Consider the following 25,361-nt stretch of genomic DNA (forward strand, 5'->3'; position numbering starts at 1 on the left):
ACTACATGAGATTGACATGGACACAGCTAAACCCCAAATCCTTGCTTACAGGGAAAAGTAACCAAAAGGAAATTCATTTCTTCAAACTTCATCTCCTCCAGAGGCAAAGAGAATGACTAGGGATTATGGGTAGGGGAGTGATACTTTGCCTCCTCCTGCCGGCCAGGAGTGATATTCCCACTAGTAATTGATGATGTCATGGACTCTCAATATCTTAGGAAAGAAATGGTGTTTTTTGCTAAAGCAATTTATATCGCATCAAAAAATTTAAAACAAAATGTAGCAATTTGGATGACAATAAAACTAAAAATTCAGCCAAACTGTTTCATCCACTTAAACATTACAAACACTTAAAAAAGACCATTTCAGATAGAATGCTTGCTTGAATAGAAACTATAGTTGCATAAGCAAGTTTATGAATCCAAGTCATAGAACACTGAATGCCCAGCTCTACAAAAGAAAACTATTTCAAACATAGCAGCACCCATTACTTTATAGGATCTAGAGTACATTATAGAAACTACACTTTTAATACTTATATTATCAATATTTAAACTAATATAATGGTAAAAATAGAGCTAAATATTATTTTAAGGCTAATTTTTGCTTTGAAGGAATCATTATGTCTAGCATGTATTTACTGTTTAACATCCCTTTAAAAACATGAGAATATCAGAATGGAGGTTTGCTTCTCATTTTCTGTCTGCTACACACTCTACATTTATTTACATAAGCTGTATATGGGCTTTAATAGTAACAACACATTTAAATTAAGATACACAAATTTGGAAAATAAAAACAGTACACATCTTTACTCTTTTCCGGTCTAAATAAAACATTTGCACTGACAATGTTTAGATTTTTATTATCATGATCATTAATTAAAATATACAAGTGAATGTTTTGGAGACATAATTATTACAGTGCAATAGCATTTGCTAAACACATTCATTCAGATATTAACAATGTGCTAAAACACTTTCTTTACATAATTAACTATCATACCAATCAAGGAAAAGTAATGAAAATGAACACATTACTAAGAAGAAAAGGATCCAAACTCTAAATCCAGCGTTATTTTTTATAGCCTGCAAAACAAAGTACAATAAAATTACATTTTTGTTGTAAATAATCTCTTTTCTTTATTGTGATTTATAAGAAATGTATATAAAAAGCATTTTAATTTTCCAAACTATTAAATAAAAAAATATTGAATATGGTAAACTTTTGCCAATGACTAAATAAATAAATAAACTGCTATAACTAAACGGCATTTAAAATAAATGTTACTGCATTCACTGGAATTCTTGTCAGATTTAGCTACGTTTAATCTGTGGTAGCTAACGGCATCAAAAAGGAGACATCAAGGATTAAGAAAGTATTTTGAAGCATATGCATCAAGTCTACAAAACAGGACATCTCCGTGAAATAATTTGCAAGGCCTCTGACAGTGATAGAATGTATTTATCACAAAAGAGATCTTGAGCAGAGAGCCTTTATACTTAGAAGTTTGATTGCTTAAGACAGCTGTCAGGATCACAGCCTGCTCATCCATCAAATCTGCAACACTCTTAATAACATTTTAAAGCAATGAAAAATACTGGTCCTTGGCAAAAATGCTTCTAGTTAAAGTAATGATTGTTTTAGTGTTAACAATTTTCTATGCATGTGAAGCATAGCTAGATATTCTCAGTGCACCAGCATTTTAAATAGTGCAGCTGCTCAGAGTGCCAGTGGGGCTTGCATCATGTCAGCAATTAACAAACTGAGTCATTACCAGATGGTACAAGCACCTTAGGATCTTTGAGCAACTGCTGTGCTTAAAATGCTGGTGAACGGTGCATACTTAAATACACTTTTGAAACAGCTATAGCTTTTATCAAAGCATTTTTATTAGAAGCTAGCATGAGGCACATGAGGGGGAAAGAGAAATAGTGATTTCACTTTTATAAGCCCATTGAATTTATAAATGGAGTATACTTAGAAATTTAGTTTCTATGCATTTTTTAGTTACAAAAATAATTTCACAAAAAGGTTAATTTCATCAAGTCACCAGCAGACTAATTTTGCCCAACTTACACATTGGAATTTAAGCAAAAATTATTTTGTAATAGAAAATCAAAAACTACTGATATTGAACTGTGATTGTGTTAGAACTCTACCTCTCGTATGTCTTCATTTCCTTCTTTTATATTTTCTGTTGCTCCCACAACTAACTGATGGATATTGTCAATATCGGTTTCCTGTTGAGTTAAACAAAAAACAAACATTAGATACATATTCTCCCTGTGCCACAGGTACATAGGTAAATAATAGCTGCATTCTACTTTGAAACACATAAAAACAACTATAAGAAAATAAATAAAATGTCACACTGTGTTTTCCAGATTACAGACACTTTCTCAGAATCATGCAGGTTGTTTGCTTTGTGCAGTTATTTCAAAACTCAGCACAGGTTTTGTGTGGTCTTTAAAAGTTGACATCACATAGTTCTAGGCCTGTGTACCAAGTCAGACAGTCTGTACTTATTTATGCAGACTTTCTTCTATGATCTCCTGCTGTCTTTTGATCTACCTTTGGATCTTCCAAATTGGGCTATTTCAGGAGGCCTACAGGAGAGTGGGAGGTCATAATAGCACGGTCTTGTTGCTTGCGGAGAGACCTGCGCTATTATGGGCCGAAAAACCCTTAATAAATCAGCAACGTATAAGGTACATTGTGGTTGTTAAGGGGTTGAAGATAAGATTTGCCTTTCTAAAATTCTTTGAGGGATCTTCCGAGATCAGAGAGCTTTAGAGAATTGAGTCCTATATGTTTAGCTCCCACAAAAGAATTTACACACTTAACCCAAATTTTTTCTTTCATGATTCAGATAGAGCATGAAATTTTAAGCAACTTTCTAATTTACTCTTATTATCAAATTTTTCTTCATTCTCTTGGTATCTTTATTTGAAATGCAAGAATGCAAGTTTAAATGCCAGACCATTTTTGATCAACATGGGTTGTTCTTGCTGATCGGTGGATAAATTCATCCACCAATAAAAAAAGTGTTGTCCAGAGTCTGAACCAAAAAAAAGCTTAGATTCCTTCTTTTTCAAATAAAGATAGCAAGAGAACGAAGAAAAATTGATAATAGAAGTAAATTAGAAAGTTGCTTAATATTGCATGCCCTATCTGAATCACAAAAGAAAAAAATTGTTGTCAGTGTCCCTTTAAGTCCAACTCTGCAGCCTCAAGCATTGCAACTTTCTAACAGGAAACCAGAAATGAGCCAATCAGTAGTGGCACTTACTGGTGGATTCCTGCTCAGGAGCAGAAATGCTTGCAGCATCTAATCCGGACTTTATGTGTTTAACCCCTATACGCACTTAGACAGTTTGCATAAATAAAAAGAGAGAAGCACTCAACCTGGGAACGAACAATAGCATAATAGCTTGTTCTATGGCTAGTTACTACCCAAGAAGCAGCCTCTTTTTGCTCAATATGTGCCTTTTACAGAGAAAAACTTTCCTATCAGTCTGATCCTGACTTAACAGTACAGTCCAGTGTCTGGATTCCTGCATCACGCTTAGGGAGACTTGCCTAAGTGTGATGCGGGAATCCAGACGTGGACCCGTTGCTCAGTGTGCCTAGAGGGATATGGCTGAACCTCACTGACGAGGTCCACAGAAGGCCGAAACCTACGTCTGGGGTTTTGCCGTTTTTCTCGTTCAGAGAGGGATTACCTGGTATTTCAGGGCTGGACTGTACTGTTAAGTCAGGATTAGACTGATATGCTGCAGGAAAGTTCTTCTCTGTGAAAGGTACATGTTGAGCAAAAAGAGGCTGCTTCTTGGGTAGTAACTAGCCATAGAACAAGCTATTATGCTATTGTACGTTGCCAGGTTGAGCGCTTCTCTCTTTTAATTGATGCACTTAGATAGTTAGCTAATAACATTAATGAGAAAAATCCCCTACTTCTAAGAATTAGCTGTTATTTGTACAAAATGATTGGTATTTTTAAGATTCACATCAATATATAATATATTATAATGTAAGAATAAATACCACTGACCATATATACATTTTTTTAAATAAAGCTGTAGGACAAAAAGGAGGGAAATGGTGCGAGTGTAACACAGGAAAGTAATCCAGGATATAGAAATTCATTTTTAACCTAGCAGCACTCACCAACAAAGATTTCAAAAGCATTAAAATCATAAGGGTGGGCAGTAAAGAGGAAACAGGCATTAGACAAATATTTACATAATAAACAAAAAGTATTTTATTAGCTAATAATTTCTTCCAAGCTTGGCCCTCAGTAGAGAAATGTGATGTTTGTATGAGAACTCCACACTGCACATAAATCTTCAGAAGGAATATCTGCTTCAGCTGCCAAGAAGTAAAAACTGAACCCTGTTGAATGAGTTTAAAGTATCCGTGGCACCTTCATCACTTAAATAAGCTGAGATGTTTTATTGAACGATCTCATCTTGATATTGTAATCTTTGGCAGCAGGTAGAGTTACAGGGCCTCTGTTGGATTGCTATCAGTCTATTAGCTTTTCTCCTTTCCGTATATAAGTGAAGACATCTAATCACATTTGTACAGAGTATACAGCTTAGAAATATAGATTCAGACTGCAGAAAAAAAACCTTTCATGATTTCTTCATCAGTATAACGAAAAAGGCTTAAAGGGACAATAAAGTAAAAGTAAAAAAAATGGATTGGATAGAGCATGACATTTTAAACAAGTTTTCAATTTACTTCTATTATCAATTTTGCTTAGTTCTATTGATATTCTTTGTTAAAGAATAATGCTAGGTGATCTCAGGAGCATGCACCTGTCTTTAGCCATCTGGTTGCAGTGTTTGCAACAATTTTTATAGCAATGTTATACATAGTTGCAAACACTACTACCATAGACTGCTAAAGACATGGGCGTGTTTCTAAGCAAATTTTGACTTTACTGTCCCTTTAAGTATATAGGTTGCCGCCAATAAGATTTACAGCAGAAGTTCCCCAACACCGAGTTTTTAAAATATTGTAACTAAATCTTTATTCTTTAAAGATTAATTTGATGAGGCTCAAGTTTTCCAGCAAAACTCAGATAATCTGTTTGGCAAACTGACTACAGAAACATCAAACAGATATATTTCTGCCACTTGGCATCCTGCCTCAGCTAAGGAATTTGTGCATCTCCATAGAACCTCATATTCTGCACTATTATGATGATTTTGAGATTGCAGAAGTGGCAAACAAACTGCCCTGAGTTCTAACACATATTGACAATAATGACTTGCTAACTGTCCCTTTAAGAGGTATAAAATGTAGGGGCTACGTTAGGCAGGAATCCAGGAACTGGATCTTGTTTTGATAGAAAACCATACAAGTTGATGGTCATTAGAGAACTAAAAGAATATTAGAAAATAAATGATATAGTATATTTTAACTAGGGTTGCACTGATACCGATACTAGTATCGGTACCGATACCAAGTATTTGCACAAGTACTTGTACTTGTGCAAATGCACCGATACTTAAACCGATACCTCCACTTCCTACCCATATGCTATCTTGTGGCGTTTTTTCAAACTGCATGTTCCCATTTCATTTGAAGCTGGAGTGGAGACTAAACTAAAAATGGTTTACTACTGTTCTGCCAATACAAATAGCTGTTATTTGTATAATTGTAGGAGAGCCTAGAGGCAGAACTTTTTTTCACTTTCTGCAATGAGATTTTTTTAGTGATAGTTTTTCTGCAGGTCATTTTAAGTAAAATTTAATTGTAAGTTAGGAAGTTACACTAAAGCACCAGTTCAATTGCAATGTGTTGGTTAACTAAAGAATAAAACACATTTTTTAACGTTTTATAATATAGTGCAGTAGTTGAATTGCATTGCAAATTAGCTGCAGACAAAACAATACAACTGTAAAATGTCTCTTAAAATAAATTTGTTTCTTTTTTCTCTTGGTCTAACATAGAAATGTAGTAATAAAAAAGGTTGAATGCTCATAAGAACGTCTTACATTCAGAACAAACAGCTTTGCAGACTGGGAAAGGCTAGGGGAGGGTTTGAAAAAAATCTGAGAGCCAGTAAATAATCAATGCACTGCTGCTTTGCAGCGCTACTGCATATATGACTATTAACTTCAAAAAGCACTTTGCTCTGGATGCACTGTGTTAAGGAAAACGTACACAGTGCAACTAGAGCACAACTCTGTTTGAAGAGAACTGTCTAATGTGGAGCAGAGCTGCAAAGTTAAAGCACTAACAGTACTTGCATGGGTTCTGTTCTTTCTGCAGACATGCTGCATTTTCTGCAATGGCATCTCAGATCCCTGTATGTTCTGCCATGGGGTAGGAGAGATTACTTTAACTCATTCAGACAAACCCCTGAAGTACTGGGCAGTTAAAGGGATAGTAAACCCCCCCAAAAGCTTTGCATTTTTAAAAACATTATATCAAGTTTATCAAATAAGCAAACATGTATTAGCTAATCTATACTGTTTACCTGTAAATTGCTGCTTGAAATAATAGATTCTGCCAAACCCATCTTTTTTGTAATAATGCAGACAAATTGCCGAGTTCTACCTAGGTAGAAGAGTAATGGCTTCCCGCATGCGCATTAGCAACTGTTTTAGAACAGTGCATGTGCATGGCTCGCTCCTTTCCTCCACTGTTAGCTGCCGAGTCATCAAGCCCTCGCCGGATGCGTTAAGTAGGATAATCAAATATACTGTCAGATACATCTCCACTGCGCATGCGAATGCCCATAATTAAGAATGTGCATGCGAAAACAGCTTCATTAATATTCAAATACATGCACCAGGGCTGACAAGCGATTGGCTAATAGATTTCAATGCAAGAACAGTGAACCCAGCCCTCTATTTGGGACGGTCTCAGGAGCCGTTTTATGCAGAAATTAAAATATACATTTTATAAATATGCAAACTTTGTTTCTAAGGACATTTATGTGTTTTTAAAAGTATGAGTTGAACTTTCTGATTATGTACTTTTAATTCTTGGAAAATGGAAAGATTTCTAACCCTTTAATAAACTGAGATTTCCAGCTCTGACTAAAATGGCCCAAAAATATATTTCTGCCCCATGCAGTAGAGTTGAAAGTGAAAGACTGTTCAACCTCCTTACTTGATAGCAAAAACAGAGTTATAGCTGAACATGCAGAGATGCTTCTGTTCTGTTCCTTAAAAATAACTTGCCACTAACTTTTGAAAAATTATTCTAATTCCTAGATTGCCTGTTCTACTGCTAGTTCTCATCTGGTACATTTATGTTCAAAACATACTGTACTCTGAGGAACATCCATAGCCAGGGCTAGACTGGGAATAAAAAGCAGCTCTGGAAAAATATGAAGACCAGCCTTATTTTCCGTTGAGTCGGTAGAATGCACATGTCCCATTTTTCTCAAAGGGGTTTACTGGGACACTCCTACCCCAATAATTTATCAGAATTAAATTATATTACTTTGTATTAAATACAAATGTCAGATTGATGTTACATAACAGCCCTAAAACCCAATACAGTTCTTCATAATGTCATGACATTAAAAAAAAGTATCAGTAATTGGTATCGGCGAGTATTTGAAAACAAGTATCGGTACTTGTACTCCGTCTTAAAAAAATGGTATCGGTGCAACCCTAAATTTTTAACCATCAAACTGCATACTATTTGTTCCATTGAAGCAAAGAATACACAGATCCATGATCGAGCCAGCTGGTAGGCTCCGGAACATACCAGCCTGCGTGTTTAGCACAGGTATCCTTGAGGCACTCTATCTTTAAGTAACATTCTATATGTTTCCAGCCTGCGTTTTTGCGCTGGACTTGTGAGTAATATTATTATCTGTGCAGTTTGTCCTAGAAGAAAAGTTTCATATTGTGCCAAAGAGACACCCTTTTCTTTTTTGTTTTACAGCTTATCACAAAATATTTAACCAATTTGCTACAAAGGAGCTGCCTGAAATGATCTGTGACTTATTGGATATATACTAAAGATATTTACTATGGCCATTAAGATTTTCATTACAGAGGAATTGTGCACAACTTTATAGGATTTTTCTTTCTTTGAATTTCCTATTTTTTGATCATTAAAGAACTCAGCTACTTGTCTGCCTGAGGTGAGGTCACTAATATAAAATTTCACAGTGGTGTTATGTTTCCAGCAGTGTTTCAAAAGTAGAGAACATTAAAACTTTAAGAACCTGAGGGAAATCCCATGGACCTACCAAGAACTTGTTTTAAAGAAAAAGGAAATTTATGCTTACATGATAAATTAATTTCTTCTACGATACGACGAGTCCACGGATTTATCCTCCTGATAACAGGAAGTGGCAAAGAGCACCACAGCAGAGCTCTATATATAGCTCCTCCCTTCCCTCCACCTCCAGTCATTCGACCGAAGTTAGGAAGAGAAAGGAAAAGCCAAAGGTGCAGAGGTGACTGAAGTTTATAAAAAATATAATATAATCTAAATCTGTTTGAAAAATGACAGGGAGGGCCGTGGACTCGTCGTATCGTAGAAGAAATTAATTTATCAGGTTAGCATAAATTTCCTTTTCTTCTACAAGATACAACGAGTCCACGGATTTCATCCTTACTTGTGGGATACAATACCAAAGCTACAGGACACGGATGAAACGGGAGGGACAAGAGAGAGACCTAAACGGAAGGCACCACTGCTTGAAGAACCTTTCTCCCAAAACCAGCGTCAGAAGAAGCAAAAGTATCAAATTTGGAAAATTTGGAAAAAGTGTGAAGAGGCGACCAAGTCGCAGCCTTGCAAATCTGTTCAACAGAAGCATAGTTTTTAAAAGCCCATGAGGAAGCCACAGCCCTAGTAGAATGAGCCGTAATTCTTTCAGGAGGCTGCTGTCCAGCAGTCTCATATGCCAGGCAGATGATACTCTTCAGCCAAAAAGAAAGAGAGGTAGCCGTAGCTTTCTGACCCCTATGCTTTCCAGAATAAACAATGAAAAAAGAAGATGATTAACGGAAAGCCTTAGTCGCCTGCAAGTAAAACTTCAAGGCACGGACCACGTCCAAGTTATGCAACAGACGCTCCTTCTTAGAAGAAGGATTAGGACATAAAGAAGGAACAACAATTTCCTGATTAATATTCTTATTTGAAACAACCTTAGGAAGGAACCCAGGTTTGGTACGTAAAACCACCTTATCAGAATGAAATATAAGATAAAGTGAGTCAGATTGTAGTGCTGAAAGCTCAGAAACTCTACGAGCAGAAGAAATAGCAACCAAAAACAAAACTTTCCAAGATATCTTAATATCTATGGAATGCATGGGTTCAAGGTTCAAACGGAACCCCTTGAAGAACACTAAGAACTAAATTCAAACTCCAGGGTTGAGCAATTGGTCTAAACACAGGCTTAATTCTGGTTAGAGCCTCACAAAAAGACTGAACATCTGCCAAATGTTTGTGTAGCAAAATTGACAAAGCAGAAATCTGTGCCTTTAAGGAACTCGCTGATAACCCTTTCTCCAATCCTTCTTGGAGAAAAGACAGAATCCTGGGAATCCTAACTTTACTCCATGAGTAGCCCTTGGATTCACACCAAAAAATATATTTACGCCATATCTTATGATAGATCTTTCTAGTGACAGGCTTACGTGCCTGAATCAAAGTATCAATGACCGCATCAGAGAATCCCCGCTTAGATAAAATCAAGCGTTCAATCTCCAAGCAGTCAGCTGCAGAGAAGTTAGATTTGGATGTTGGAAAGGTCCTTGAATGAGAAGGTCCTGTCTCAATGGAAGTTTCCACGGTGGCAGAGAGGACATGTCCACTAGATCCGCATACCAAGTCCTGCGTGGCCACGCAGGCGCGATCAGAATTACTGAAGTTCTCTCCTGTTTGATCCGAGCAATCACGCGGGGAAAGAGAGGAAACGGTGGAAACACATAAGCTAGGTTGAACGACCAAGGCACTGCCAAGGCATCTATCAGTTCGGCCTGAGGATCCCTCGACCTGGATCCGTATCTTGGAAGCTTGGCATTCTGGCGAGATGCCATCAGATCCAACTCCGGTCTGCCCCATCGGAGAATCAGTGAGGCAAATACCTCCGGATGAAGTTCCCACTCCCCTGGATGAAAAGCCTGTCGGCTTAAAAAATCCGCTTCCCAGTTGTCTACTCCTGGGATGTAGATTGCTGACAGATAACAAGAGTGGGCCTCCGCCCATCGAATTATCTTGGATACTTCTGTCATCGCTAAGGAACTCCTCGTTCCCCCCCTGATGATTGATGCAAGCCACAGTCGTGATGTTGTCCGACTGGAATCTGATGAATCTGGCCAAAGCCAACTGAGCCCATGCTTGAAGCGCATTGAATATTGCTCTCAATTCCAGAATATTGATTGGAAGTAGAGACTCCACCTGAGTCCAAACACCCTGAGCCTTCAGGGAATTCCAGACTGCACCCCAGCCCAGTAGGCTGGCAAGCGTTGTCACTATCACCCACGAGGGTCTGCGGAAACACGTCCCCTGGGACAGATGATCCGGCGACAACCACCAAAGAAGAGAGTCTCTGGTCTCTTGATCCAGATTTATCGGAGGAGATAAATTTGCATAGTCCCCATTCCACTGTCCGAGCATGCACAGTTGCAGTTGTCTGAGATGAAAACGAGCAAACGGAATGATGTCCATTGCCGCCACCATCAATCCAATTACCTCCATACACTGAGCCACTGATGGCCGAGGATTGGACTGAAGGGCTTGGCATGTATTTAGAATCTTTGACTTTCTGACCTCTGTCAGAAAAAATGTCATGTCTACAGAATCTATCAGAGTTCCCAAGAAGGGAACCCTTGTCTGTGGAATTAGTGAACTCTTTTCTAGGTTCACTTTCCATCCGTGAGTTCTCAGAAAGGACAACACTGTGTCTGTATGAACCTTCGTCAGATGATAAGTTGACTCCTGAATCAAAATATCGTCCAGATAAGGCGCCACTGCTATGCCCCCCGGCCTGAGAACTGCCAGAAGGAACCCTAGAACCTACGTGAAGATCCTGGGTGCTGTGGCTAACCCGAAGGGAAGAGCCACAAACTGAAAATGTTCGTCCAGGAAGGCAAACCTTAGAAACTGTTGATGATCCTTGTGGATAGGAATATGAAGGTATGCATCCTTCAAGTCCACGGTAGTCATATATTGACCCTCCTGGATCATTGGTAAAATTGTTCGGATGGTCTCCATCTTGAAGGATGGAACTCTGAGAAACTTGTTTAGACTCTTGAGGTCTAAAATAGGTCTGAATGTTCCCTCTTTTTTGGGAACCACGAAAAGATTTGAGTAAAACCCCAGTCCATGTTCTAATCTTGGAATGGGACGAATTACCGCCATAGTAGAGAGGTCTTTTACACAACGTAAGAACGCCTCTCTTTTTATCTGGTCTGCAGACAACTGTGAAAGAATAGACAAAAAATAGGAACCCCTAGGGGAACCGTGACCGGGGTGCGCTGACAAAAATTATATGTTGATAACAGCGAGTAAAAGTGATTAATGTCTATGGACAAACCATATTAGTCCATATGAAGAAATGGTGCTGTGTCTTTTGAAACAATCAAAGTGTGCTGGCGGCAAAGCTCCTCTGGACTTCGGGTAGAAGGTGTCTGTAAATTAGAAATAACAAAGAGGGCGCCACATAGCGTGATATTGTAGATTCAAAGCCAAAATAGGTGAATAATGTAAAGGCTTACCAGAGGTAATGGCACCGTATTGTAACCGGTGCTGACAGGCAGGCTAACACTTTCAGTGGCTAGCACACTGGGTGGTCTCCGGCAAGCTGTACACAGGTGATGTTCAGCGTTTCTTTGATTGGCGTCTGTGCGGCTGAAACCTGAGACACTGCGGTAGAGCAGATACTTTGATACCTTATCCAGGAAGGCTCAAAGGGAGAACAAAGGCACAACAAATGGACAACTTCCGTATATTTAAAATCAGTAAGTTTTAATCCATAAAAACTGCTACGCGTTTCTAGACCATAGACCGGTCTTTTCTTCAGGCATACAAACAATGGATACAAATTCTTTAAAATATTTACCTAATATACAATTAAAAACGGAAGTTGTCATAGTTTTCAAAAAAGGACCAATGGGATATGAGTGAATATTCTGAATCTCATTCATGTTGATTGGGCTCAATAGCCTGTGTGCTTCATTAACATTCGCAACCAATATCCCAATGGAATATTTTTGAGTTATACATCTTTGTCTGCTACATAAACTTAAATGTTCTAAATAATACCTGCATAAAAATGTAAAATAAAATGTTTGATTTGCAGATCTAAATACTATATGAATCATGTATGATTATGTTCATGCTCTGTGTGATGTCATGTGAAAAAGAAAATAAAATAGTTAAATAGCAAATGTCTTGTATTTATATTGACAGTGAAGTGTGTTAAGGTTGTTCCGGTTTGAACTATAAAAGGATATGCGTGAAAGTATATAATGAAAAAAAGATAATGTGTATTGGTCATGAACCAGCAGTGTTTTTAAGAAAATAAAATGATAAAATTTGTGTCATATAAAATTGTAACATGTACGTCAAAATTATGCTCAATTTTGGCATGATAGGCTATAAAAATTGGATATAATTGCAATTTACTGAAAAAACAAAATACTAGCAATAAATGGCAACAAGTGAATAAAATTCTATTCTATCTATCACTCCGATTGATATGAGGGGCTAAAAAATTGATATAATAAAAACTTGGATAAAGCAAGACCTACAGCTGTGGAAATCAATACACAGAGGTTCTTAAGCATGCATGTTTAATAAAAGCATGTAAGTGTAAATAACTAGTATGTGTATCTGGTATTACACTTCTGTAATAAATAATTCAAGCAAAAACTTTTCTTTGTTTGACTAATTTTCATCTCATAATGTCTGAGCTTCTGTCAACCTACAGCTGTGGATATCTACAGCTTACAACCTAACACTTACATGCTTTTATTAAACATGCATGCTGAAGAACCTCTGTGTTTAGATATCCACAGCTGTAGGTTGACAGAAGCTCAGACATTATGAGATGAAAATTAGTCAAACAAAGAAAAGTTTTCGCTTGAATTATTTATTACAGAAGTGTAATACCAGATACACATACTAGTTATTTACACTTACATGCTTTTATTAAACATGCATGCTTAAGAACCTCTGTGTATTGATTTCCACAGCTGTAGGTCTTGCTTTATCCAAGTTTATATTATATCAATTTTTTAGCCCCTCATATCAATCGGAGTGATAGATAGAATAGAATTTTATTCACTTGTTGCCATTTATTGCTAGTATTTTGTTTTTTCAGTAAATTGCAATTATATCCAATTTTTATAGCCTATCATGCCAAAATTGAGCATAATTTTGACGTACATGTTACAATTTTATATGACACAAATTTTATCATTTTATTTTCTTAAAAACACTGCTGGTTCATGACCAATACACATTATCTTTTTTTCATTATATACTTTCACGCATATCCTTTTATAGTTCAAACCGGAACAACCTTAACACACTTCACTGTCAATTTAAATACAAGACATTTGCTATTTAACTATTTTATTTTCTTTTTCACATGACATCACACAGAGCATGAACATAATCATACATGATTCATATAGTATTTAGATCTGCAAATCAAACATTTTATTTTACATTTTTATGCAGGTATTATTTAGAACATTTAAGTTTATGTAGCAGACAAAGATGTATAACTCAAAAATATTCCATTGGGATATTGGTTGCGAATGTTAATGAAGCACACAGGCTATTGAGCCCAATCAACATGAATGAGATTCAGAATATTCACTCATATCCCATTGGTCCTTTTTTGAAAACTATGACAACTTCCGTTTTTAATTGTATATTAGGTAAATATTTTAAAGAATTTGTATCCATTGTTTGTATGCCTGAAGAAAAGACCGGTCTATGGTCTAGAAACGCGTAGCAGTTTTTATGGATTAAAACTTACTGATTTTAAATATACGGAAGTTGTCCATTTGTTTTGCCTTTGTTCTCCCTTTGAGCCTTCCTGGATAAGGTATCAAAGTATCTGCTCTACCGCAGTGTCTCAGGTTTCAGCCGCACAGACGCCAATCAAAGAAACGCTGAACATCACCTGTGTACAGCTTGCCGGAGACCACCCAGTGTGCTAGCCACTGAAAGTGTTAGCCTGCCTGTCAGCACCGGTTACAATACGGTGCCATTACCTCTGGTAAGCCTTTACATTATTCACCTATTTTGGCTTTGAATCTACAATATCACGCTATGTGGCGCCCTCTTTGTTATTTCTAACTGTGAAAGAAGAAATCTCCCTCTTGGGAGAAAATTTTTGAATTCCAGTTGATACCCGTGGGTTACAATTTCCAGTGCCCAGGGGTCCTGAACATCTCTTGCCCAAGCCTGGGCAAAGAGAGAAAGTCTGCCCCGACTAGATCCAGTCCCGGATCGGGGGCCGCCCCTTCATGCTGTCTTGGTAGCAGCAGCGGGCTTCTTGGGTTGTTTACCCTTGTTCCAGGCCTGATTGGGTCTCCAGACGGACTTGGCCTGAGCAAAATTCCCTTCCTGCTTTGTGGAGGAAAAGGAAGAAGAGGGTACTCCTTTAAAGTTTCGAAAGGAATGAAAATTATTTTGTATACCCCTCATCTTAACAGACTTATCCTGAGGTAGGGCGTGACCATTACCACTAGTAATGTCAGAAATGATTTCCTTCAACTCAGGCCCGAATAGGGTCTTACCCTTGAAAGGAATAGCTAAGAGCTTTGATTTAGATGACATCAGCAGACCACGATTTTAATCATAACGCTCTACACGCTAAAATGGCAAATCCTACATTTTTCGCCGCCAACTTAGCAATTTGAAAGGCGGCATCTGTAATAAAAGAATTAGCTCGCTTGAGAGCCTTAATTCTATCCAAAATGTCCTCTAAAGGGGTCTCAACCTTCAGAGACTCCTCTAGCGCATCAAACCAAAAAGCTGCTGCAGTAGTAACTGGAACAAAGCAAGCTGTTGGTTGTAAAAGGAAACCCTGATGAATAATTTCTTTAGAAGACCCTCTAACTTCTTATCCATAGGGTCTTTTAAAGCACAACTGTCCTATTATTATTATTATTTATTCAGTACTACACCAACTGAGATTTATATATATATATATGTTTGAAACATTATGTACAATCAAGCTCTATTTTTAAAAACCATTTAATCATTATCTATCTGTTCCTCCCGGTCTTCTGCTGCACAGGATCGATGTAAACACAGTAGTGGGTGACCATTAAACCACACACCTGCTGGTAATTTTCCCACCTGAAGAGTAAAGGACTATACCTGTCCTGATAGGTCACTCACCCCTTTATATGGATCCTGAACAGCAGAGACCGATATCTCTGATGAAGCGCATGTGCCCATGCGCGAAACGCGTAAGATTGGAGCTTACCTTGCATCCAGAAAGCCTATCTAGCAATAAAACTTTTTCCTGACACTGGGACTCAGCTTTCCTTTTTCCTCATTTCGCCTAAATAGGAATAGTTGTACGCTTAGCCAGGGTAGATATAGCTCCCTCCACCTTAGGGACAGCCTGCCAAGAGTCCCGAATGGTGTCTGATATGGGATACATCTTCTTAAAATTAGGAGGAGGAGAGAACGGTATACCCGGTCTGTCCCATTCCTTCTTAATAATTTCCGAAATTCTTTTAGGAACCGGAAAAACATCAGTGGAAGTAGGTACTTCTAGATATTTGTCCATTTTACACAATTTCTCTGGTGGTATCACAATAGGATCACAGTCCTCCAGAGTCGTTAGAACCTCCCGAAGTAAAAGGCGGAGGTGTTCAAGCTTAAATTTAAAGGACATGACGTCCGAATCTGTCTGAGGTAACATACTTCCTGGGTCTGAAAGTTCTCCCTCAGACAATAATTCCCTGACCCCCAACTCAGAGCCCTGTGAGGGTAAATCGGAAATAGCCAATAAAGCATCAGAGGACTCAGTATGCACATTAATTCCTGTCCTACTGCGTTTACCCTGTAACACTGGTAACTTAGATAATACCTCTGTAAGGGTAGTTGACATAACTGCAGCCATATCCTGCAGAGTAAAAGAATTAGACGCATTTGAGGAACACAGCGTCGCTTGTTTGGGCGTTAAAGGTTGTGACACTTGGGGAGAATTAGATGGCACATCCTGATTCTCTTCAGACTGAGAATCATCCTTAGGCACACTTTCTTTACATAAAATATGCTGTTTACATTGTTAGACTCTTTCAGTACAAGAGGTACACAAAGTAAGAGGGAGTTCCACAATGGCTTCTAAACACATAAAACAATTAGTTTCCTCAATGTCAGACATGTTGAACAGACTAGCAATAGCCACAATAGTCGTAAATCACCTAAATTATTGATTTAACTTTTAGAAAAATGTGTACTGCGCCTTTAAGAAATAAAAAAACGCAACAATTTTTTCCAAACTGCACCAAAACGTGTAAAAACGCTAAACAATTAAATATAATAATTCAAAAATTATTGCACCCTATAAGTAAAGGTGAAATTACCCTCTAAGAGACACTTTTATTCAAAAAATATATCTTAACAGTGAAAATTACCCCTGCACCTCGCCACAGCAAAGCTACCTGCCCTTAGGGTACTGTAAAATGACTCGACAACGATCCGGTGATCAGAATACAACTTTAGGCCCCACCGGAGCTAATGCCTGATGCCTTCTTAGTGAGAGAAAACTGTGCTTCTGAGCCTGCTAAATAGGCCCCACCCATCATGGACGTCGTCTCAACAGTCTGTATAACCGCATGGGAAGCGGTTTGAAAAAGAAAGCCATATGGTCCCCTGAGTTTATAATCTTTAACAAGCACCAGCAGCCCTACTGACCTTAAATAAAAAATAAATATATGTCAAGCTGCCTCTCCCAGTGTCCAGCCCCAATACAGATATGCCAACCTTAATAGCAATATGTATATAACACGGGGAAATTCAGTAACACCCTCAGTGATACAGGTCTACTGCTTACCCCTTTCCTTGCAGGGAAAAAATGTCAGCCAGTTCTGATATAACAAGTCTCCTCAGAAATAAAAGACTGAACATACCTCAATGCTGCTTGTAGCATGACACCGTTCTCCACACTGAAGATTTCTCTTGCACTACCTTCAGAAGCTCTGTGGGAACCGGAATGGATCTTAGTTACAGCTGCTAAGATCATCAACCTCAGGGCAGAAAAATATCTTCATTCCATATCTCCCTGAGGAAAATAGTACACACCGGTACCATTTTAAAATAAACTTCTTGATTGAAGAATCTAAAACTAACACACCTCTTCCTATTACTAACACAGGCAAAGAGAATGACTGGAGGTGGAGAGAAGGGAGGAGCTATATATAGAGCTCTGCTGTGGTGCTCTTTGCCACTTCCTGTTAGCAGGAGCATAAATCCCACAAGTAAGGATGAAATCCGTGGACTCGTCGTATCTTGTAGAAGAAAATGTGGACTGATGACTGAAATAAATGTGGCAAAAAATGTTCCCTGAGACCATTTGTAAATTTTGATAAAATTTCTACCAAAGGCCACTTCTCAGTCTCTAAGCCATCAGATTCAAGGCCTGCGTATGTTGATGAAAAAGCAGATCTTGAATTAAAAAAGTCTGGTAATAGAGGCAGAGTCGGTGAGGAGTTGTCCATAAATGGAAGGAGAATCCAAGAATGCATTTGGCAGTACAGCAGAACTGCTTCAATTTTTTTTATGAACCCTAGAGATTAGGAGGAAACATACAAGCCAGTGGGAAATTTGATTTTGTTGTGAAAACATCCACTGCACATGCATTTGGGATAGAGAATTGCTGAGAAATCTCTCTACCAAGCTGCTGCCAATTAGATTTACCACAGATGTTCCCCAACACAGAGTCATTAAAATATTGAAACTAAATCTTTATTTTTTAAAGATTAATTTGAGAGGCTCAAGTTTTCCAGCAAAACTCAGGTAATCTGTTTGGCAATTGCTGGTTTCCAGGACTACAGATATATTTCTGCCCGTTGGCATCCTGCCTCAGCTAAGGAATTTATGCATAGAATCTCATATTCGGCACTATTATGATGATTTTGAGATGGCAGAAGTGGCAAACAAACTGCTCTGAGTTCTAACAATAATGACTTGCTAACTGAATTGTGAATTTAAATGAATTTACGATTTTGTTTTGCTTGTCGACCTAGGTTGATAAATAATGAGGTCAAGTATAACTACTGAAGATCCACCAGCATATAGCTCTGTTGCCAGCGTGGATGTATTTTCACCAAGACTATACTGTAGTAAAATGGACGCATGATTCTAACTTGAGAAACTAAAGCTTCAATTGTTGCACAAATTGTTTTAGATTAACAGACTTGTCTTGTAGCAACACTAATAGTGACAGCAGAGAAATGATTGAAGACTGGTACCGCATTTTAAAGTCAGTAGTTAAGAGTTTTACACTACAACGCCGTAGCATAAAACTCATAACTAAAGTGCTAAAAAGTACACTAACACCCATAAAGTACCTATTAACCCCTAAACCGAGGCCCTCCCGCATCGCCAACAATAATTTTTTTTTTAACCCCTAATCTGCCGAACCGGACATCGCTGCCACTATAATAAATATATTAACCCCTAAACCGCTGCACTCCTGCCTCGCAAAAATTAGTTAAATATTATTAACCCCTAATCTGCCGGCCCTAACATCGCCGCCACCTACCTACATTTATTAACCCCTAATCTGCCGCCCCCAACGTAGCCACCACTATATTAAACCAAATAAAAAAGCCCCCACAAAACAAAAAAAAGCCCTACCCTACACTAAATTACAAATAGCCCTTAAAAGGGTCTTTTGCAGGGCATTGCCCCAAAGTAATCAGCTCTTTTACTTGTAAAAAAATTACAAATCCCCCCAACATTAAAACCCACCACCCACACAACCAACCCTACTCTAAAACCCACCCAATACCCACTTAAAAAAACCTAACACTAACCCCTTGAAGATCACCTTACCGGGAGAAGTCTTCATCCAACCGGGCCGAAGTCCTCAACGAAGTCGGGAGAAGTCTTCATCCAAGCAAGGCGAAGTGGTCCTCCAGACGGGCAGAAATCTTCATCCAGACGGCATCTTCTAGAATTCTATCAGCCAATCGGAATTAAGGTAGAAAAAATCCTACTGGATCAGCCAATAGGATTGAACTTTAATCCTATTGGCTGATTGCATCAGCAAATAGGATTTTTTCTACCTTAATTCCGATTGGCTGATAGAATTCTATCAGCCAATCGGAATTCAAGGGACATCATCTTGGATGACGTCACTTAAAGGAACCTCCATTCAGTGTTAGCCGTCGGATGAAGAGGATGCTCCACGTTAGATGTCTTGAAGATGGACCTGCTCCGCGCTGGATGGATGAAGATAGAAGATGCCGTCTGGACGTCTGGAGAACCACTTCGCCTGGCTTGGATGAAGACTTCTCCCGGCTTCATTGAGGACTTCGGCCCGGTTGGATGAAGACTTCTCCCGGTAAGGTGATCTTCAAGGGGTTAGTGTTAGTTTTTTTTTAAGGGGGTATTGGGTGGGTTTTAGAGTAGGGTTGGTTGTGTGGGTGGTGGGTTTTACTGTTGGGGGGGATTTGTATTTTTTTTACAGTTAAAAGAGCCGATTACTTTGGGGCAATCCCCCCGCAAAAAGCCCTTTTAAGGGCTATTTGTAATTTAGTGTAGGGTAGGACTTTTTTATTTTGGGTGGGCTTTTTTATTTTGTTAGGGGGATTGTAAGTAGTTTAAAAATCTTGTAATTTGTTTATTATTTTCTGTAATTTAGTGGGTTTTTTTTGTACTTTAGCTAATTTTATTTCATTGTATTTAATTTAGGGAATTAATTTAATTATAGTGTAGTGTTAGGTGTAATTGTAACTTAGGTTAGGTTTTATTTTACAGGTACTTTTGTATTTATTTTAGATAGGTGAGTAAATAGTAAATAACTATTTACTAACTATTCTACCTAGTTAAAATAAATACAAACTTGCCTGTAAAATAAAAATAAACCCTAAGCTAGCTACAATGTAACTATTAGTTATATTGTAGCTAGCTTAGGGTTTATTTTATCGGTAAGTATTTAATTTTAAATAGGAATAATTTAGTTAATGATAGTAATTTTATTTAGATTTCTTTTAATTATATTTAAGTTACGGGGTGTTAGGTTTAGGGGTTAATAACTTTAATATAGTGGCGGCGATGTTAGGGCCGGCAGATTAGGGGTTAAAGGGATACTAAACCCAATTTTTTTCTTTCATGATTCAGATAGAGCATGAGATTTTAAGCACCTTTCTAATTTAATCCTATTATCAATTTTTCTTTGTTCTCATGCTATCTTGATTTGAAAAAGCAGTACTGTAAGCTTTAGAAACGGACCATTTTTTGTTCAGCACCTGGGTAGCACTTGCTGATTTGTGGCTAAATGTAGCAAACCAATCAGCAAGCTCTACCAAGGTGCTGAACTAAAAATGGGCCGGCTCCTAACCTTACATTACTGCTTTTTCAAATCAAGATAACATGAGAACAAAGAAAAATTGATAATAGGAGTAAATTAGAAAGGTGGTTAAAATCTCATGCTCTATCTGGATCATGAAAGAAAAAAATTGGGTTTAGTATCCCTTTAATAATATTTGCTAAGCGGGAGTGTGGCGGTTTAGGGGTTAATATGTTTATTATAGTGGCGGCGATGTTAGGGCCGGCAGATTAGGGGTTAATAATATTTGCTAAGCGGGAGTGTGGCGGTTTAGGGGTTAATATGTTTATTATAGAGGCGGCGACATTGGGGGTGGCAGATTAGGGTTTAATAAGTGTAGGTAGGTGGCAGCGACATTGGGTGTAGGTGTTGGCGATGTTGGGGGCAGCAGATTAGGGGTTCATAAGTATAATGTAGGTGGTGGCTGTGTCCGGAGCAGCAGATTAGGGGTTAATAATTATAATGTAGGTGTCGGCGATGTCGGGGGCGGCAGATTAGAGGTTAATAAGTGTAAGATTAGGGGTGTTTAGACTCGGGGTTCATGTTAGGGTGTTAGGTGTAGACATAAAACGTATTTCCCCATAAGAATCAATGGGGCTGCGTTAAGGAGTTTTACGCTGCTTTTTTGCAGGTGTTAGTAGACTTTTTTCAGCCGGCTTTCCCCGTTGATTCCTATGGGGAAATCGTGCACAAGCACGTTACACCAGCTCACCGCTAACGTAAGAAGCGCTGGTATTGGAGTGCGGTAAGGAGCAACATTTTGCTCAACGCTCACTTCTTGTCTGGTTTGTAAAAACTCGTAATACCAGCGCTGTCTGTAAGTGAGCGGTGAGCATAAACTGCTTGTTAGCACCGCACAGCCTCTAAAGCAAAACTCGTAATCGAGGTGTTTGTTTCTTTTGTTATTCCTTGTAATAGTGAACATAGTTTTATATCAAATGTCCTTAAAGGGATACTGAACCCAATTTTTTTCTTTCGGGATTAAGATAGAGAATGCAATTTTAAGCAACTTTCTAATTTACTCTTATTATAATTTTTTCTTTGTTCTTTTGGTATATTTATTTGAAAATCGGAAATGTAAGCTTACGAGCCGGTGTTCTAAAATAAGTTGTCTACTGCATAGAAATGTGTCTACCATGTCACTTCCGGTGACGTGAACCAGCTGCTTGCGGTTTGTGGCGCTCATTGCGCATGCGCTAGAGGCCCAACCTCCTTAAAACAGCTGATTTACACGGGTCGAGGAAATATATGGCACCACATTCCTGAGCGCACGTTACTGGTTGCAAAATCATACGGAACAAGCCGTCATCGGATTTTGTTACCAGAAAGTGCGCCAGACGGGTCGCAGAATCTGTACACCACCACACAATGGCTGCAACGACTTGCACAGCTATTAACCCCTTATACTCAGTCAACAAGTTCAGCCAGTCCCTTTACTGTGTAACAATCTGAGGGGAGAGTATTTGAAACAAGTTATCTAGTTTTGCGAATAAGAAAAGATGATTGACAGAGGGTGACTGAGACCCACAAAAAGAGATAACTTGTTTCAAATACTCCCCCCCTCAGATTGTTACACAGTGAAGGGACTGGCTGAACTTGTTGACTGAGTATAAGGGGTTAATAGCTGTGCAAGTCGTTGCAGCCGTCTGGCGCACTTTCTGGTTACAAAATTTGATCACAGACCGCTTGTTCCGTCTGATTTTGCAACCAGTAACGTGCGCTCAGTGTGGTGTGGCATATATTTCCTCGAATCAGCTGTTTGTAGGAGGTTGTGCCTCTAGCGCATGCGCAGTGAGCGCCACAAACCTCCAGCAGCTGAATGTGTCCACCGGAAGTGACGTGGTATACACATTCCTATGGTAGACAACTTATTTTAGAACACAGGCTCATCTTTGTTTTAGCACACTGGATAGCACTTGCTGGTTGGTGGCTGCATTTAGCCACCTATCAGCAAGTGCTACTCAGGTTCTGAACCAAATATGGGCCGCCTCGTAAGCTTACATTTCTGCTTTTCAAATAAAGATACCAAAGGAACATAGAAAAAATTATATTAGGAGTAAATTAGAAATTTGATTAAAATGGCATGCTCTATCTGAATCATGAATCCCTGTAATGTTATATTGTATTAGAAGAGATGGTGTTACCTGTTGTAGAACTTTCTCAGTGAATATCTCCTGAAGTCTGGATATTTCAACCACCTTTCCTTCAATTTGCCTATATAAAAAGAAAAAAAAATATGACAGAAAAAAAAAATTACCGCAAGGCAGCAATGGTTATTGTTAATAGCAATGAGACTATCAACAGTAAAAAGCTAAAACAGAGATACAGCGTAGAATAAGAATTTATTGTGTTGCAAATACTATTTTTAAAGTGACAGTAAAGTGACTGCTCACTGGCAGATAAACAGAGCTAATGTTGTAATGGTGGACAGTAAAATACCTCACATACATAAAACCAAAGAATGTTTTTTTTTAATCTCTGTTCAAGAAGAATTGCTCTATTAAAAAAACAAAACAAAACATTGTAATACATTTTAAAATACCCTGATTAAGATGAAAATGCAAACGTGTCCTCTAACTAGTGAAATATTTTTGCTTTAATTTAGCTGAAATACATTCGAAAATCTAAAATCTTTGAAAGAATATGCCTTTTAGAAGTTCATGCAGCACCTGTGTATTATGATGTGGGCCCTGCACAACAGACCTCTTATCCATAATTAGTTTATAGCTAATGAGCTAAAAAGGCAGAGCCTAGGTGATTTTACCGTATGTGAAATGATTAAGGTCTTTGACTGAAACAACATTTTTGTGTATTCTTTAGATACAATCAACTCATTTTGGATAAGAAAATTAATGCCACTCAATATAATAAATGACAATGCCCTGTTTATTACTCTGACATGGGCCTAAGCAATTACTACCAACATGAACGAGTTGAAATACTCATTTAAAGAACTATGTCTGGAGACTATCCTGTTTGATACTATAATCCAGTGGTTCACAAATATTTTCTGGCCCTCTTGGTTCCATAAACTCGTTATCAGCACCCCCCCCCCCCCACCTTATCGTGTAAAACATAATTTATGTAAGAACTTACCTGATAAATTAATTTCTTTCATATTGGCAAGAGTCCATGAGCTAGTGACATACGTGATATAAAATCCTACCATGAGGGGCAAAGTTTCTCAAACCTCAAAATGCCTATAAATACACCCCTCACTACACCCACAATTCAGTTTAACGAATAGCCAAGTAATGGGGTGATAAAGAAAGGAGTAAAAAGCATCAACAAAGTAATTTGGAGATAATTGTGCTTTATACAAAAAAATCATAACCACCATAAGAAGGGTGAGCCTCATGGACTCTTGCCAATATGAAAGAAATGAATTTATCAGGTAAGTTCTTACATAAATTATGTTTTCTTTCATGCAATTGGCAAGAGTCCATGAGCGAGTGACGTATGGGATAGCAATACCCAAGAAGTGGAACTCCACGCAAGAGTCACTAGAGAGGAAGGGACAAACTAAAAACAGTCATTTCGCTGAAAAAAAATTAAACCACAACCCAAATATAAATTTAATCTCATAAATAAAAAATCATAAGCAGAAAAATCAAACTGAAACAGATGCCTGAAGAACATTTCTACCAAAAACTGCTTCCGAAGAAGCAAATACATCAAAATGGTAGAATTTAGTAAATGTATGCAAAGAAGACCAAGTTGCTGCTTTGCAAATCTGATCAACTGAAGCTTCATTCTTAAAAGCCCAAGAAGTGGAAACTGATCTAGTAGAATGAGCTGTAATTCTCTGAGGCGGGGCTTTACCCGACTCCAAAAATGCTTGATGAATCAAAAGCTTTAACCATGATGCCAAAGAAACGGCAGAAGCCTTCTGACCTTTCCTGGAACCAGAAAAGATAACAAATAGACTAGAAGTCTTCCTGAAATCTTTAGTAGCTTCAACATAATATTTCAGAGCTCTCACCACATCCAAAGAATGTAAAGATCTCTCCAAAGAATTCTTAGGATTAGGACACAAAGAAGGGACAACAATTTCTCTATTAATGTTGCTAGAATTCACAACCTTAGGTAACAATTTAAATGAAGTCCGCAAAACTGCCTTATCCTGATGAAAAATCAGAAAAGGAGATTCACAAGAGAGAGCAGATAATTCAGAAACTCTTCTAGCAGAAGAGTTGGCCAAAAGAAACAACACTTTCCAAGAAAGTAGTTTAATGTCCAAAGAATGCATAGGCTCAAATGGAGGAGCCTGAAAAGCCTACAAAACCAAATTAAGACTCCAAGGAGGAGAGATTGATTTAATGACAGGCTTGATACGAACCAAAGCCTGTACAAAACAGTGAATATCAGGAAGTTTAGCATACCAAAACCTGTGAGGCCATGCTGGAGCCACCAGCAATACAAACGATTGTTCCATGATGATTTTGGAGATAATTCTTGGAAGAAGAACTAGAGGCGGGAAAATATAAGCAGGCTGATAACACCAAGGAAGTGTCAATGCATCCACTGCTTCCGCCTGAGGATCCCTGGACCTGGACAGGTACCTGGGAAGTTTCTTGCTTAGATGAGATGCCATCAGATCTATTTCTGGAAGACCCCACATCTGAACAATTTGAGAAAACACCTCTGGATGGAGAGACCACTCTCCCGGATGTAAAGTCTGACGACTGAGATAATCCGCTTCCCAATTGTCTATACCTGGGATATGAACCGCAGAAATTAGACAGGAGCTGGATTCCGCCCAAACAAGTATCCGAGATACTTCTTTCATAGCTTGAGGACTGTGAGTCCCACCTTGATGATTGACATATGCCACAGT

At 38.3% G+C, this 25,361-nt stretch overlaps 1 protein-coding gene across 1 annotated transcript in view; it reads right to left on the reverse strand.

Moving 5' to 3' along the window:
• Positions 1 to 845: 845 nt before the first annotated feature.
• The window catches only part of STX18 (syntaxin 18), a 523,329-nt gene continuing 498,813 nt past the window's right edge, over positions 846 to 25,361 (reverse strand). The window contains exons 9-11 of the mRNA XM_053704146.1: positions 22,669 to 22,738; positions 2,163 to 2,243; positions 846 to 1,088 (exon numbers count right to left, since the gene is read on the reverse strand). Coding sequence (XP_053560121.1) covers positions 993 to 1,088; positions 2,163 to 2,243; positions 22,669 to 22,738 — 247 coding nt within the window. The 3' untranslated portion in view covers positions 846 to 992. The remainder of the gene's footprint in view (positions 1,089 to 2,162; positions 2,244 to 22,668; positions 22,739 to 25,361) is intronic.

This window comes from Bombina bombina, chromosome 2 (assembly GCF_027579735.1).
Source record: "Bombina bombina isolate aBomBom1 chromosome 2, aBomBom1.pri, whole genome shotgun sequence".
NCBI lineage: Eukaryota > Metazoa > Chordata > Amphibia > Anura > Bombinatoridae > Bombina > Bombina bombina.